Source organism: Scyliorhinus torazame, chromosome 14 (assembly GCF_047496885.1).
Source record: "Scyliorhinus torazame isolate Kashiwa2021f chromosome 14, sScyTor2.1, whole genome shotgun sequence".
Classification (NCBI taxonomy): domain Eukaryota; kingdom Metazoa; phylum Chordata; class Chondrichthyes; order Carcharhiniformes; family Scyliorhinidae; genus Scyliorhinus; species Scyliorhinus torazame.
Window position 1 is genome coordinate 10,538,072 of NC_092720.1, and position 13,380 is coordinate 10,551,451.

Below are 13,380 nucleotides of genomic sequence, written 5' to 3' on the forward strand. Positions count from 1 at the left end.
TCTCTCACACACACTCTCCCTCACACACACTCTCTCTCTCCCTCTCTCACACACACGCTCTCCCTCTCTCTCTCACACACACCCTGTCTCTCTCTCTCGCACACACTCTCTCTCTCTCTCTCTCTCTCACACACACACATATTATCTCGCCCTCACACACACACTCTCTCTCTCCCTCTCTCTCACACACACACATTCTCTCGCCCACACACACACTCTCTCTTTCTCCCTCTCTCTCACACACACCACACTCTCTCACACACACACTCTCCTTCTCTCTCTCCCTCTCTCACACACAGGAATGTTCGCTCCGGCACTGGGAGAATTCCTTTCTTATTCTGCCTTTCTGCCACTGTTGTTATGAGTTGTGTAGAGAGACAGTGGGCCGATGATTACATTACTGGGTCAATAAACCAGAGAATGTGAGTTCATGTTACAAGTTGGGCAATTTGAGTTCAGATTTTAATAAAGTGACCATGAAACGGTCAGATTGCTGTTAACCTACCCAACCAGTTCGTCACAGTCCCTTCAAGGATGGAATCCTCTCGTTACCCGGTCTGGGCCTATTTTGAAGATTATTTTTTGGCACCTTGACCAGCAGTCGTGTTTTGTTTTCTCACACTTTCATGTTCATAGAATCATAGAATTTACAGTGCAGAAGGAGGCCATTCGGCCCATTGAGTCTGCACCGGCTCTTGGAAAGAGCACCCTACCCAAGCCCACACCTCCACCCTATCCCCATAACCCAGTAACCCCACCCAACACTAAGGGCAATTTTGGACACTAAGGGCAATTTTTCACAGCCAATCCACCTAACCTGCACATCTTTGGACTGTGGGAGGAAACGGGAGCACCCGGAGGAAACCCACGCACACACGGGGAGAACGTGCAGACTCCGCACAGACAGTGACCCAAGCCGTGACTCTGTGCCCAGAGCCTCAACCAAGAAAGATGACGGACATCCTCGTAAATCCTTTGAAGCCTCAAATACGACACCTGGCTGTGGTGAGATGTCCTTTGACAAGGATCCTTCATAGTGGCAATGCCACCTCGGAGACAAGAGGTGATGGGCTAAACTCCCTCCAGAGTCCAGGCCGACACTCCCATTGCAGTACCGAGGGAGCACTATATTGTCAGAGGTTCCATCTTTTGGATACAACATTAAACTGAGACCCCTCTGCCCCCCCAAATGTCCTGGATCAATATTTGTCCCTGAACCTAACAACATCAGAAGGCAGCTTACTTGACCATCACTGATTGTGGGAGCTTTCCTGTGCAAACGTTGGCCGCTGTGCTTCCAGTACTACAACAGTGGGTACACTTTACAAAAACACTCAATTGGCTGGCCAGTGCGTTGGGATGTCCCGGTTTAGTGAAAGGTGCTATAGAAATGCAGGCTGTTTCTTGCCTTCTTCCCCCAACGCTTTTCTATTTCTGACCCAGGAGTCTTACCCAGCCTCAAACTGGGCGCGTAGAAAACAGGCCAGCGGGTCTCCGATCTCAATCCCTGGACAGGGATTTTGTGAGAGGGAAGAGGTGACCTGAGCTGGTTGAACAAAGATTGGTGTCGATGTCTGGCCCACGTTGATTGTTGTTCCTGAATGTGGCCTTCAGTCTGGTGGTTGGTGCTGAACGGTCCAAACTGGAACATTGATGGAGCAACTCCATTCAGCAATCAAATTTTCCCTATGAGTGATGGTTTAAACCTGGGGATGCCTGACCCCATTCTCTCACTGTCCAGCTGGGGTCACAGGTCAGCCAATCAGGGGCAGCAGGACGGTCTCAGTTTAGTCCTGGTCTTCCCCATTGCCCAGCTACACAGCATCCCATTGTATCAACCCCCTCAGATTGGCGAACTTCTGCGCTGGCGCAAACTCGGTCTATCTTTGCTGAAAAACGCAGCCCACATTGCGTTTGTCCCATCTTGCCCAGGTGATTGCAGGGGAGCTCCCTATCTCGGGCATGTCGGGCAGCGTGGGATGTCTGTGCAGTTACCCACCTTGCCCATCGATGCCCAATCAGTCTTTGAAACAAGTGTGACTGGGAATAACCCATGACCAATAAAGTGCTTTGTGACATTGAAGGATCACAGAAGCTGGAGGAGGCCATTCAGCCCTGTTCAAGCCCACTCCACCATTCAGTATGGTCTCAATTCCACCTTCCTGTCTGCCCTTTGCCTAAGAACGATCTCTCTAACTCTCAATAAATTCAAAAGCCCAGCTTCCACTAGTGTCCGGGAAGGAGAATTCCACAAACCAATGGTCCTTTGGGAGGAAACAGCTTCCCCTCGCCTCCATCTTAAAAGGGAGACTTTTGAAGGGCGGCCCTGCGGCTTCACGGGGCCGAGGTCCCAGGTTCGATCCCGGCTCTGGGTCACTGTCCGTCTGGAGTTTGCACGTTCTCCCCGTGTTTGTGTGGGTTTCGCCCCCACAACACAAAGATGTGCAGGGTAGGTGGATTGGCCACGCTAAATTGCCCCTTTATTGGGAAAAATGATTTGGGTACTCTAAATTTAAAAGATAAAAAAATTATTAAAAAAAGGAGACATTTTAAGAGACGGGAAACAAATCACTCTGCAGATACCCCCTGAACATTTCCCAGTCTCTCATTCCCTGTCCAATTCGCCGTGTGCTGGGTGCAGTCTGTTCCTTATCCATTAACCCATCATTAGTCGCTGAATTGGTCCCTCAACAGCCAATGGCCGAGGTGAACTCCAAACGTACGATAAAAACAGAAAATGGTGGAAAGGCCCAGCCTGCCTGGCGGCATCTGTGGAGAAAGAAACTGAGTCAACGTTTCCAGTCTGTGCCCCTCCCTGGAAAGTTACAGCATTGAATTCAACAGATCCGCTAACTTGGGCTGAGATTCCTGGTAGCTGGAGGATGCAGAGGGGACGGAGACACTCTGGGACTGAAATACAGCCAATAGAGCAGAGAGTTGGAGGGACCCCAAAAAACGGGGGTAACTCAAGATCCCGGGTCGGGTTATCGAAAGCTACGGTTTGCAAAGTCGAAGGTTCGATTGCGGTTTTCCATTTCCATTCAGTCTAACCCCGCCTCCCGGTGTTACTGAATTTTAATGTTGTCTTTATGTTTGTCTTCCAGATTTTGATTCAGAAACAAAAAGGGTCCAAGACATGCTTTCTGGGATGGGGAGACCTCAGGTATGTGTCCTCGTCTTCACTGCAAAAGAAAACTCAAGGGATTTGAGTGACTGGGGAATCTCTGTGATTGGAGTGAGGACGGGTCTGGGAGACGGGTTCAGTGCCTCTATTTACTCAGGGAGTGGTTAGAAAGTGGAACTCACAGGGCAGCACGGTGGCGCAGTGGGTTAGCCCTGCTGCCTCACGGCGCCGAGGTCCCAGGTTCGATCCCGGCCCTGGGTCACTGTCCGGGTGGAGTTTGCACATTCTCCCCGTGTCTGCGTGGGTTTCGCCCCCACAACCCAAAGATGTGCAGGGCAGGTGGATTGAACACGCAATTTAATTGGAAAAAAAATTAATTGGGTACTCTAAATCAATTTTTTTTTAAAGAAAGTGGAACTCACTCCCCCAGGAAGTGCTGGAGGTGAGACTCTTGCCAGGATTTTCCAATTGGGACCGGAATTTCCCACCCAAAGGCAATGGTCCGACAAATTTTCCGTCCCGCTCACAAGAATTACCGCCATAATATAACTTAGGAGAGGTTACTGATCGAGGTGAATTACCGCCATGGGCACAAGATCGGAAAATCCCGATTAGAAAATCAGAAGCCAGGCAAGTACATGGCGGCAAAGGGAAGGAGAGATATCTGGAATGGGACAAGACCTTGTGTAGATAATCCATGCACACACAGATTACATGGGCCGAATGGCCTGTACTGTGTAGTTCACGCCGAGGAACGCGCAGATCCTACCCCATCCCATTCAATTTGATTGGATCCTTGGAATAAACCAGATCCGGGTGAACAAAGCCAAGAGAGGGATGAGGAGAAATGTTTTTTACTCTGTGAGCTGTTACGATCCGGAATTCGCTGCCTATAAGGGCGATGGAGGTGAGCACACAACAATAATCCACAAAAGGGAACTGGTACAATTTAAGCTCGTGACGGACAAAGCGATAGACAAGTTGCAAAAAAAGGGGTTTCGAACTGGGGGAGGGCTTGCTTTAATAAAATAAGGCAGGATCTAGCCGAAGTAGACTGGAAAGAATTAATTTGTGACAAAATCTGCAGAATAGGAGTGGACGGGTGGAGGGGGGGGGGGGGGGCGTTAAAAAGGAAAGGGGGAAGGTCCATGCTCCCCCTCAGGTGATAGGAAGCATTAGTAAGTCCAGAGACCCATGGATGGCCAGAGATATTCAGGGTTCGATGAGAAGGAAAAGAGAGGCTTTTAGCAAGTACAAGGGGAGCAAATCAGCATTAGTGGAGTACAGAAGGTGCAGGATTTAGCTTAAGAAAGCAATTCAGAGAGCAAAGAGGAGATTTGTGAAAGATCTGGCTGATGACGGTAGTGAAGATCCCAAGATATTCGATAAATATATCCATAGAATCTATCGAACCCCGCATTCGGCCCATCTGGTCTGCACCAACCCTCTGAAAGTGCACCCTGCCCAGGCCCATTCTCCCTTGCCATCCCGATAACCCCACCTAACCTACACATCTTTGGATTGCGGGTGGAAACCCCCGCAGGCACAGGCAGAAAGTGCGAGCTCCACACGGTCACCCAAAGCCGGTATTGAACCCGGGTCCCTGGCTCTGGGAAGAGGAGAACCAGGGAAAGAGTAGGGCCCATTAGGGACCAAGGGGGAAATCTGTGAATGGATAAAAGTAGCACAGTGGTTAGCACCGTTGCTTCACAGCGCCAGGGTCCCAGGTTCGATTCCCGGCTTGGGCCGCTGTCTGTGCGGAGTCTGCACGTTCTCCCCGTGCCTGCGTGGGTTTCCTCCGGGTGCTCCGGTTTCCTCCCACAAGTCCCGAAAGACGTGCTTGTTAGGTGAATTGGACATTCTGAATTCTCCCTCTGTGTACCCGAACAGGCGCCGGAATGTGGCGACTAGGGGATTTTCACAGTGACTTCATTGTGGTGTTAATGTAAGCCTACTTGCGACACTAATAAAGATTATTATTATCATTGGTAGCGTGTTGAATGAATATTTCACATCTGCCTTCACCCCACAGAATGAGGAGGCAGATATGGAACTCGGGGGGGAGAGACTGTGAGCTTCTTGTGCAGATTGTCATCGGGAGTGATTGGAGGTGTTGGCAGGTTTAAAAGTGGACAGACCTCCAGGATTGGATGAATTGTGTCCCAGATGCTGGGAGGAGATTGGAGGGGCTTGAACCTAAATTTTTAATTCTGGCCATGGGGGAGGTGCCAGAGGACTGGAGAACAACTTATGTGGTCCCACGATTTAAGAATGGCTGCAGAGACAAGCCAGGGAACTACAGCCCAGCGAGTCTCACATCAGTGGCAGGAAAATTATTGGAGAAAATTCCGAAGGAGAGAATGGGCGAAATTCTCCGGAAACAGCGCGATGTCCGCCGACTGGCGCCCAAAACGACGCAAATCAGTCGGGCATCGCGCCGCCCCAAAGGTGCGGAATGCTCCGCATCTTTGGGGGCCGAGCCCCAACCTTAAGGGGCTAGGCCGGCGCCGGACGAATTTCCGCCCCTCCAGCTGGCGCGGAAATGACATCTCCGGGCGGCGCATGCGCGGGAGAATCAGCGGCCGCTGACGGCATTCCCGCGCATGCGCAGTGGAGACCGCCTCCGCCATGGTGGAGACCGTTGCGGAGGCGGAAGGGAAAGAGTGCCCCCACGGCACAGGCCCGCCCGCGGATCGGTGGGTCCCGATCGCGGGCCAGGCCACCGTGGGTGCACCCCGCGGGGTCAGATCGCCCCACGCCCCCCCCCCCCCAGGACCCCGGAGTCCCCCGCGCCACCTTGTCCCGCCGGTAAGGTAGGTGGTTTCATCTACGCCGGCGGGACAGGCATTTTAGCAGCGGGACTTCGGCCCATCCGGGCCGGAGAACCGCGGGGGGGGGGGGGGTGGGGGGTGGGGGCGCCAACCGGCGCGGACCAATTCCCGCCCCCGCCGAATCTCCGGTGCCGGAGAATTCGGCAACCGGCGGGGGCGGGATTCACGCCAGCCCCCGGCGATTCTCCGACCCGGCGGGGGGTCGGAGAATCCCGCCCAATGTATCTCCATTTGGAGAGGCAAGGTTTGATCAGGAATATTAGCGTGGCTTTGTCAGAGGGAGGTCATGCCCAACAAATTTGATTGGATTTTTTGAGGGGATCAGTTGTGTAGATGAGGGTAGTGTAGTTGATGTATTTACATGGATTTCAGCGAAGCCTTTGACAAGGTCCCACATGGGATACTTATAAAGAAGGCAAATGGGGCAGCACGGCGGCGCAGTGGGTTAGCACTGCTGCCTCGCGGCGCCGAGGTCCCAGGTTCGATCCCGGCTCTGGGTCACTGTCCGTCTGGAGTTTGCACATTCTCCCCGTGTCTGTGTGGATTTCGCCCCCACAATCCAAAGATGTGCAGGCGAGGTGGATTGGCCGCGCTAAATTGCCCCTCAATTGGAAAAAACGAATGTGTACTCTAAATTTATTTGAAAAAAAATAAATAAATAAAGAAGGCCACCGCACATGGGAAGCAGGGTAATTTGGTAAAGTGGATTCAAAATTGGTTCCGCTGTAAGAGACAGAGGGTGCTGACAAACGGCTGCTTTAGTGACTGGAAGTCAGTGTCCAGTGACGTACCCCAGGGGTCCGCGCTGGGCCCCCTGTTATTCGTCATTTATATAAACAACACAGATGACTATGTGGGGGGTGGGATCAGTAAGTTTGCGAATGACACACAGATTGGCCGGGTGGTTAACAGTGAGGTTGAGGGTCTTGGATTACAGGAAGATATAGATGGAATGGTCAAATGGGCAGGTTAGTGGCAGATGGAATTTAACCCTGAAAAGTGTGAGGTGATCCACTTTGGAAGGAGTAATTTAACAAGGACGTACTCAATGAACTGCCTGACACGAGGAGGTTCTGAGGAACAAAGGGACCTTAGCATGTTTGTCCATAGATCTCTGAAGGCAGAAGAGCAGGTTAATCGGTGGTGAAAAGGAACATGGGACACTCGCTTTTATCAATCGAGGCATAGATTAGAAAAGCAGGGAGGGCCTGTTGGAGTTGTGCAGAACTTTGGTGAGGCCACAGCTGGAGCACTGTGTGCAATCCTGGTCACCACATTATAGGAAAGTTGTTGGGCGGGATTCTCCGGCCCCCCCCGCCGGGCCGGAGAACCGCTGTGGGGCGGCGTGAATCCCACCCCCGCCCCCTGCCGAATTCTCCGGCGCCGGGGTTTTGGCGGGGGCGGGAATCGCGGCGCGCCGGTCGGCGACTGCTGGCAGCGCCACCCCCCCCCCCCCCCCCGGCGATTCTCCGGCCCGCAATGGGCCGAGTGGCCGCCCGTTTTCGCCGGGTCCCGCCAGCGTTAATCACAACAGGTCCTTATCGGCGGGACCTGGCTCCGCGGGCGGCCTGCAGAGTCCTCGGGGGGGGGATCCGGCCCCGGGGAGTGCCCCCACGGTGGCCTGGCCCGCGATCGGGGCCCACCAGGATGTTGCTGGGGTGGAACATTTTAGTTGAGAAGAGAGGTTGGATGGGCTGGGGTTGTTTTCTCTGGAGCAGAGAAGACTGAGGGGCGACCTGATGGAGGTGGACAAGATTCTGAGGGGCAGGGACAGGGTGGAGAGGGAGCAGCTGTTCCCCTTAGTTGAAGAGTCAGTCAGGAGGGGAAAGAAATTCAGGATGAGGGACAGGAGGTTTGGGGGGGATGTGAGGAAAAACCTTTTTACCCAGAGTGTGGTGAGGGTCTGGAACGCAGTGCCAGGCAGGGTGGTGGAGGCGGGTTGTCTCACATCCTCTAAACAGTATCTGGATGAGCACTTGGCACGTTGTAACATTCAAGGCCATGGGCTGAGTGTTGGCAAGTGGGATTAGGTAGACAGGCCAGGCGTCTTTCATGTGTCAGGGAGACTCAATTGACCGAAGAGCCCCTTCTGCACTGTGAGATACTGTGATTCTGTGATAGGCACTTGGAGGGGAGTAATTTGCAGTGCTACAGAGAAAGAGTGGGGGAATTGGGCTAATCCGATCAATCTTTTAAAGAGCTAGAACAGACACGATGGACTGAATGGCCTCTTTATGTGCTGGAAATTGGGTGCGGAGAATGTGGGAGAAAACCATGGGGAATACCAAAAAAAAAAATCTTTGCACGCTTTCAATAACAACAATTTGGATTTATAAAGTGTCTGAAACAATGTAATATTCCAAAGCATTTCATAGGAGCAGAATGAAACAAGACGCGACATGAAGGTCCACTGGCCAGCTGACCGGAAACCTGGTCTTCGAGAGATGTTTAAAGGGGTTTGTGACAGGCGGAACCAGAGATAAAGAAGTGGAGAGGTTTACAGAGAGAATTCCAGGATGTGGGACCAGGCAACTGAAAGCTCGCCCACCAATGGTGAAGCGATTGGCACGGCGCACAGGGCCCACGAATACACTCGGAGGGCTGTGGGGCTGGAGGAGGCTCCAGAGGATAGGGGAGGGGGCCAAGCCGTGGGGGGATGTGAAAACGATGATGAGAATTTTGAAACCAAGACTGTGTCAGTGTCGGCCAGCGAGCGCAGGGGTGCTGGGTGAACAGGATTTGCGGCGGGTTAAGACACGGGCAGCATGGTTTTGGAAGCCCCCAGGTGGGCCGAGTGTGGGAGGTGAGCCAGCGGTGCGGTGGAACAACCGAGTCTGGAGCTAACGGTTGAGGGTTTCCGCAGGAGGTGAGCTGAGGCGGGTGACGCCGGGCGATTTTACGGAGGTGGGGAACAGGTGGTCTTAATGACGGCACCCTTTTAAAAATAATCGTTCGCAGGATATGGGCTACGGTAGTGGCCACCCCTAATTGCCCATTGTAGCGCACAATGACTTGCGCGAGACGAGAAGCGATGAAGTCTATCTAGGCTTTATTAAGCGAGACTTGTTCCCCAGCAGCTCAGTAACAGAATGAGGCTGCGGGGAGAACTCGAGCTCTTATACTCCGCCTTCAGGGCGGAGCCAGAAGTTGGCAGATCCAACCAGGACACGGGACCTGTCAGCCAATAGCCTCTCGGCTTCACAGGTACCATATTACCCCTAATACATACCACCACACCCTTGAGAAGCTGGTCAGGGCTCTTGCAAGGGTCCAACATGACACCAAGGTTATACAAGCACTGGAGTTGTGGTGGTGGGGGGGCGATGGGGACAAAGGCTGTGTGATTGAGTGGGGGCAGTTCGAGGGCTGAGATCACGTCATGCAAGCTCCTGGAATATGTCCTTCAGGAATTGGCAACTGTGATCTCGTGAAAGGATAATTCAGTGAGAGAGTGCTCCAAGTGTGGAATTGTCTCCCTGGTGAGCTGTTAATATTGATTCAGCCAAGTAAATACATATGGATTTCTGTCAGGAAATAACACCTGCGTATCTGAGTAATCTGAGGTGGACGTGTGCTGAGTGGAGTGTGGATTGGGGAGGAACAGGCCTCTTTGGCCCTGTGGTTTCTGAAGCTCTTCTCCCCCACTGGGGGTTTTCCTCATCTCGTGTCTGTGTCTGCTGTAGGTTCATTAATAGAGATTGGTTATTGCGATTAATCAATAACTTCATTATCATTGCAACAGTTGTCGATTCTCTGGGCCACGAGTCAACTCCTCAGGCTCCAGTTTTGGTGTTGTGTAGTTTTCAGTTCGCCCAGCAGATGGCCTACTATTACCAGCAGATTGAGCTCCGTGTTCATCTTTCCGTGGACAAATTATTTTACCGGAGATTTATTGATTCTCAGTACTCTGGCCTCACCTCCCTTTCTGGAAACCGCCTGGCTTTGATATACGTCATTTCAGCGAGTTTTGCAGGCCTGATTTTAACCTGGGGTGGGAGTTGAAGGTGTGCGGAGGGGTGAAGATGATACTGGCCTCGCTGGGAGTGTGAGAGCCAGTGATTGAACCCCATCACCCCTAAACTCCGCACTGCCCCCCGGCCCTGCACTTCCAGCCAGCTCCACAAGGTGGAGTTTAGGCACTGCCTGACCCACTGAGTGAACAAGGCGCTCACTGTTCCTATTTCTCAGATACGGCAACTGTGGAGGCCATTCAGCCCCTCAAACCTGCTCCGCCGTTTAATAAGATCATTGCTGATCTGATAGTGACCTCAAATCTGCCTCCCGCCTACTCCCATTAACCATTCACCTCCTTGCTTACCAAGAATCTATCCACCTCTGCCTTAAAGATATTCAAATACCTTGGCCTGGATTCTCCCGAAATGGGACTATGTCCCCGCGACGGCGCAAAAACGCTGGCGTTTCACTCCGGAGTTTCCTCAAAAGCTGATCAGCCAATTCACTGACCTGCAGGGGACTGGTAGGGACCCAGAGTGCTTCACGCAGCTTTGGCTGTGGGTACGGGCCCCCGCACATCTGGTTTCGAGTCCGCGCATGTGCAGGGCGGCGGCCTCCAGCAGCCACGCCGAGCGCCATGGGGGACTCGGACCGCGGAGGCAGCTGGAAAACGTAGCCCCCCCGATCCGCCGGGCACCCGAAGATCCGACCGGCCCGATCTGTCCCCCGGCCGCCCATAAGGGCCCCCCGATGCCCGATCCCCCCGCGCCCCCCCACCAGGGCACGATCTCCCCCCCCCCCCCCCACCTCAGGCGGACTGAGTCCGCAGCCACCACGTGAGGCTCCCGAACGGCGATCGATGGTTAGAACATTGCGGTGGGGAACTCGGCCGGTCGGGAGCGGGGGGGTCGCTGGGCGGAACTCTGGCTATGGGCCCCGAGCGGGGGGAACGCTGGGCGGAACTCTGGCAATGGGCCCCGAGCGGGGGGTCGCTGGGCGGAACTCTGGCTATGGGCCCCGAGCGGGGGGTCGCTGGGCGGAACTCTGGCAATGGGCCCCGAGCGGGGGGGTCGCTGGGCAGAACTCTGGCTATGGGCCCCCGGCCGCGCGGTGTACTCCGCGATCACGCCGATTCCCGGGTCCCGATTTCAGCAGGAAGATTGATTCACCGCTGCGGAGGATCCAGCCCTCTGTTCCCATCACCTTTGGGGGAAGAGAGTTCCGGAGACTCTCAATCATCTGAGGAAAATAATTTCTCCTCATCTCCGTTTTGAATGGGTGACCCTTGATTTTTAAACCATGACCCTCGTTCTAGATTCTCCCACAAGAGGAAACGTCCTCTCCACATCCACCCTGTCAACATCCCTCAGGATCTTAAAGATTTCAATCAAGTCACCCCTTACTATTCTAAACTCCAGTAGATACAAGCTAGCCTGTCCATCCTTTCCTCATATGACAACCTTCCCATTCCTGGTATTAGTATGGTGCAAGAGGTGGGAACGGGAGGAGAGCAGAGATCTCGGAGGGTCGCGATGCTGGAGGAGAATGCAGAGAGAGGCGGGAACGGGAGGAGAGCAGAGATCTCGGAGGGTCGCGATGCTGGAGGAGAATGCAGAGAGAGGCGGGAACGGGAGGAGAGCAGAGATCTCGGAGGGTCGCGATGCTGGAGGAGAATGCAGAGAGAGGCGGGAACGGGAGGAGAGCAGAGATCTCGGAGGGTCGCGATGCTGGAGGAGAATGCAGAGAGAGGCGGGAACGGGAGGAGAGCAGAGATCTCGGAGGGTCGCGATGCTGGAGGAGAATGCAGAGAGAGGCGGGAACGGGAGGAGAGCAGAGATCTCGGAGGGTCGCGATGCTGGAGGAGAATGCAGAGAGAGGCGGGAACGGGAGGAGAGCAGAGATCTCGGAGGGTCGCGATGCTGGAGGAGAATGCAGAGAGAGGCGGGAACGGGAGGAGAGCAGAGATCTCGGAGGGTCGCGATGCTGGAGGAGAATGCAGAGAGAGGCGGGAACGGGAGGAGAGCAGAGATCTCGGAGGGTCGCGATGCTGGAGGAGAATGCAGAGAGAGGCGGGAACGGGAGGAGAGCAGAGATCTCGGAGGGTCGCGATGCTGGAGGAGAATGCAGAGAGGCGGGAACGGGAGGAGAGCAGAGATCTCGGAGGGTCGCGATGCTGGAGGAGAATGCAGAGAGAGGCGGGAACGGGAGGAGAGCAGAGATCTCGGAGGGTCGCGATGCTGGAGGAGAATGCAGAGAGAGGCGGGAACGGGAGGAGAGCAGAGATCTCGGAGGGTCGCGATGCTGGAGGAGAATGCAGAGAGAGGCGGGAACGGGAGGAGAGCAGAGATCTCGGAGGGTCGCGATGCTGGAGGAGAATGCAGAGAGAGGCGGGAACGGGAGGAGAGCAGAGATCTCGGAGGGTCGCGATGCTGGAGGAGAATGCAGAGAGAGGCGGGAACGGGAGGAGAGCAGAGATCTCGGAGGGTCGCGATGCTGGAGGAGAATGCAGAGAGAGGCGGGAACGGGAGGAGAGCAGAGATCTCGGAGGGTCGCGATGCTGGAGGAGAATGCAGAGAGAGGCGGGAACGGGAGGAGAGCAGAGATCTCGGAGGGTCGCGATGCTGGAGGAGAATGCAGAGAGAGGCGGGAACGGGAGGAGAGCAGAGATCTCGGAGGGTCGCGATGCTGGAGGAGAATGCAGAGAGAGGCGGGAACGGGAGGAGAGCAGAGATCTCGGAGGGTCGCGATGCTGGAGGAGAATGCAGAGAGAGGCGGGAACGGGAGGAGAGCAGAGATCTCGGAGGGTCGCGATGCTGGAGGAGAATGCAGAGAGAGGCGGGAACGGGAGGAGAGCAGAGATCTCGGAGGGTCGCGATGCTGGAGGAGAATGCAGAGAGAGGCGGGAACGGGAGGAGAGCAGAGATCTCGGAGGGTCGCGATGCTGGAGGAGAATGCAGAGAGAGGCGGGAACGGGAGGAGAGCAGAGATCTCGGAGGGTCGCGATGCTGGAGGAGAATGCAGAGAGAGGCGGGAACGGGAGGAGAGCAGAGATCTCGGAGGGTCGCGATGCTGGAGGAGAATGCAGAGAGAGGCGGGAACGGGAGGAGAGCAGAGATCTCGGAGGGTCGCGATGCTGGAGGAGAATGCAGAGAGAGGCGGGAACGGGAGGAGAGCAGAGATCTCGGAGGGTCGCGATGCTGGAGGAGAATGCAGAGAGAGGCGGGAACGGGAGGAGAGCAGAGATCTCGGAGGGTCGCGATGCTGGAGGAGAATGCAGAGAGAGGCGGGAACGGGAGGAGAGCAGAGATCTCGGAGGGTCGCGATGCTGGAGGAGAATGCAGAGAGAGGCGGGAACGGGAGGAGAGCAGAGATCTCGGAGGGTCGCGATGCTGGAGGAGAATGCAGAGAGAGGCGGGAACGGGAGGAGAGCAGAGATCTCGGAGGGTCGCGATGCTGGAGGAGAATGCAGAG

General features: G+C 54.8%; 1 protein-coding gene across 1 annotated transcript in view; it reads left to right on the forward strand.

The window, feature by feature from the left end:
- The window catches only part of LOC140389518 (fibronectin type III domain-containing protein 3B-like), a 404,055-nt gene that overhangs the window by 247,982 nt on the left and 142,693 nt on the right, over positions 1 to 13,380 (forward strand). Inside the window, 1 exon segment of the mRNA XM_072473693.1 lies at positions 3,105 to 3,163. Coding sequence (XP_072329794.1) covers positions 3,105 to 3,163 — 59 coding nt within the window.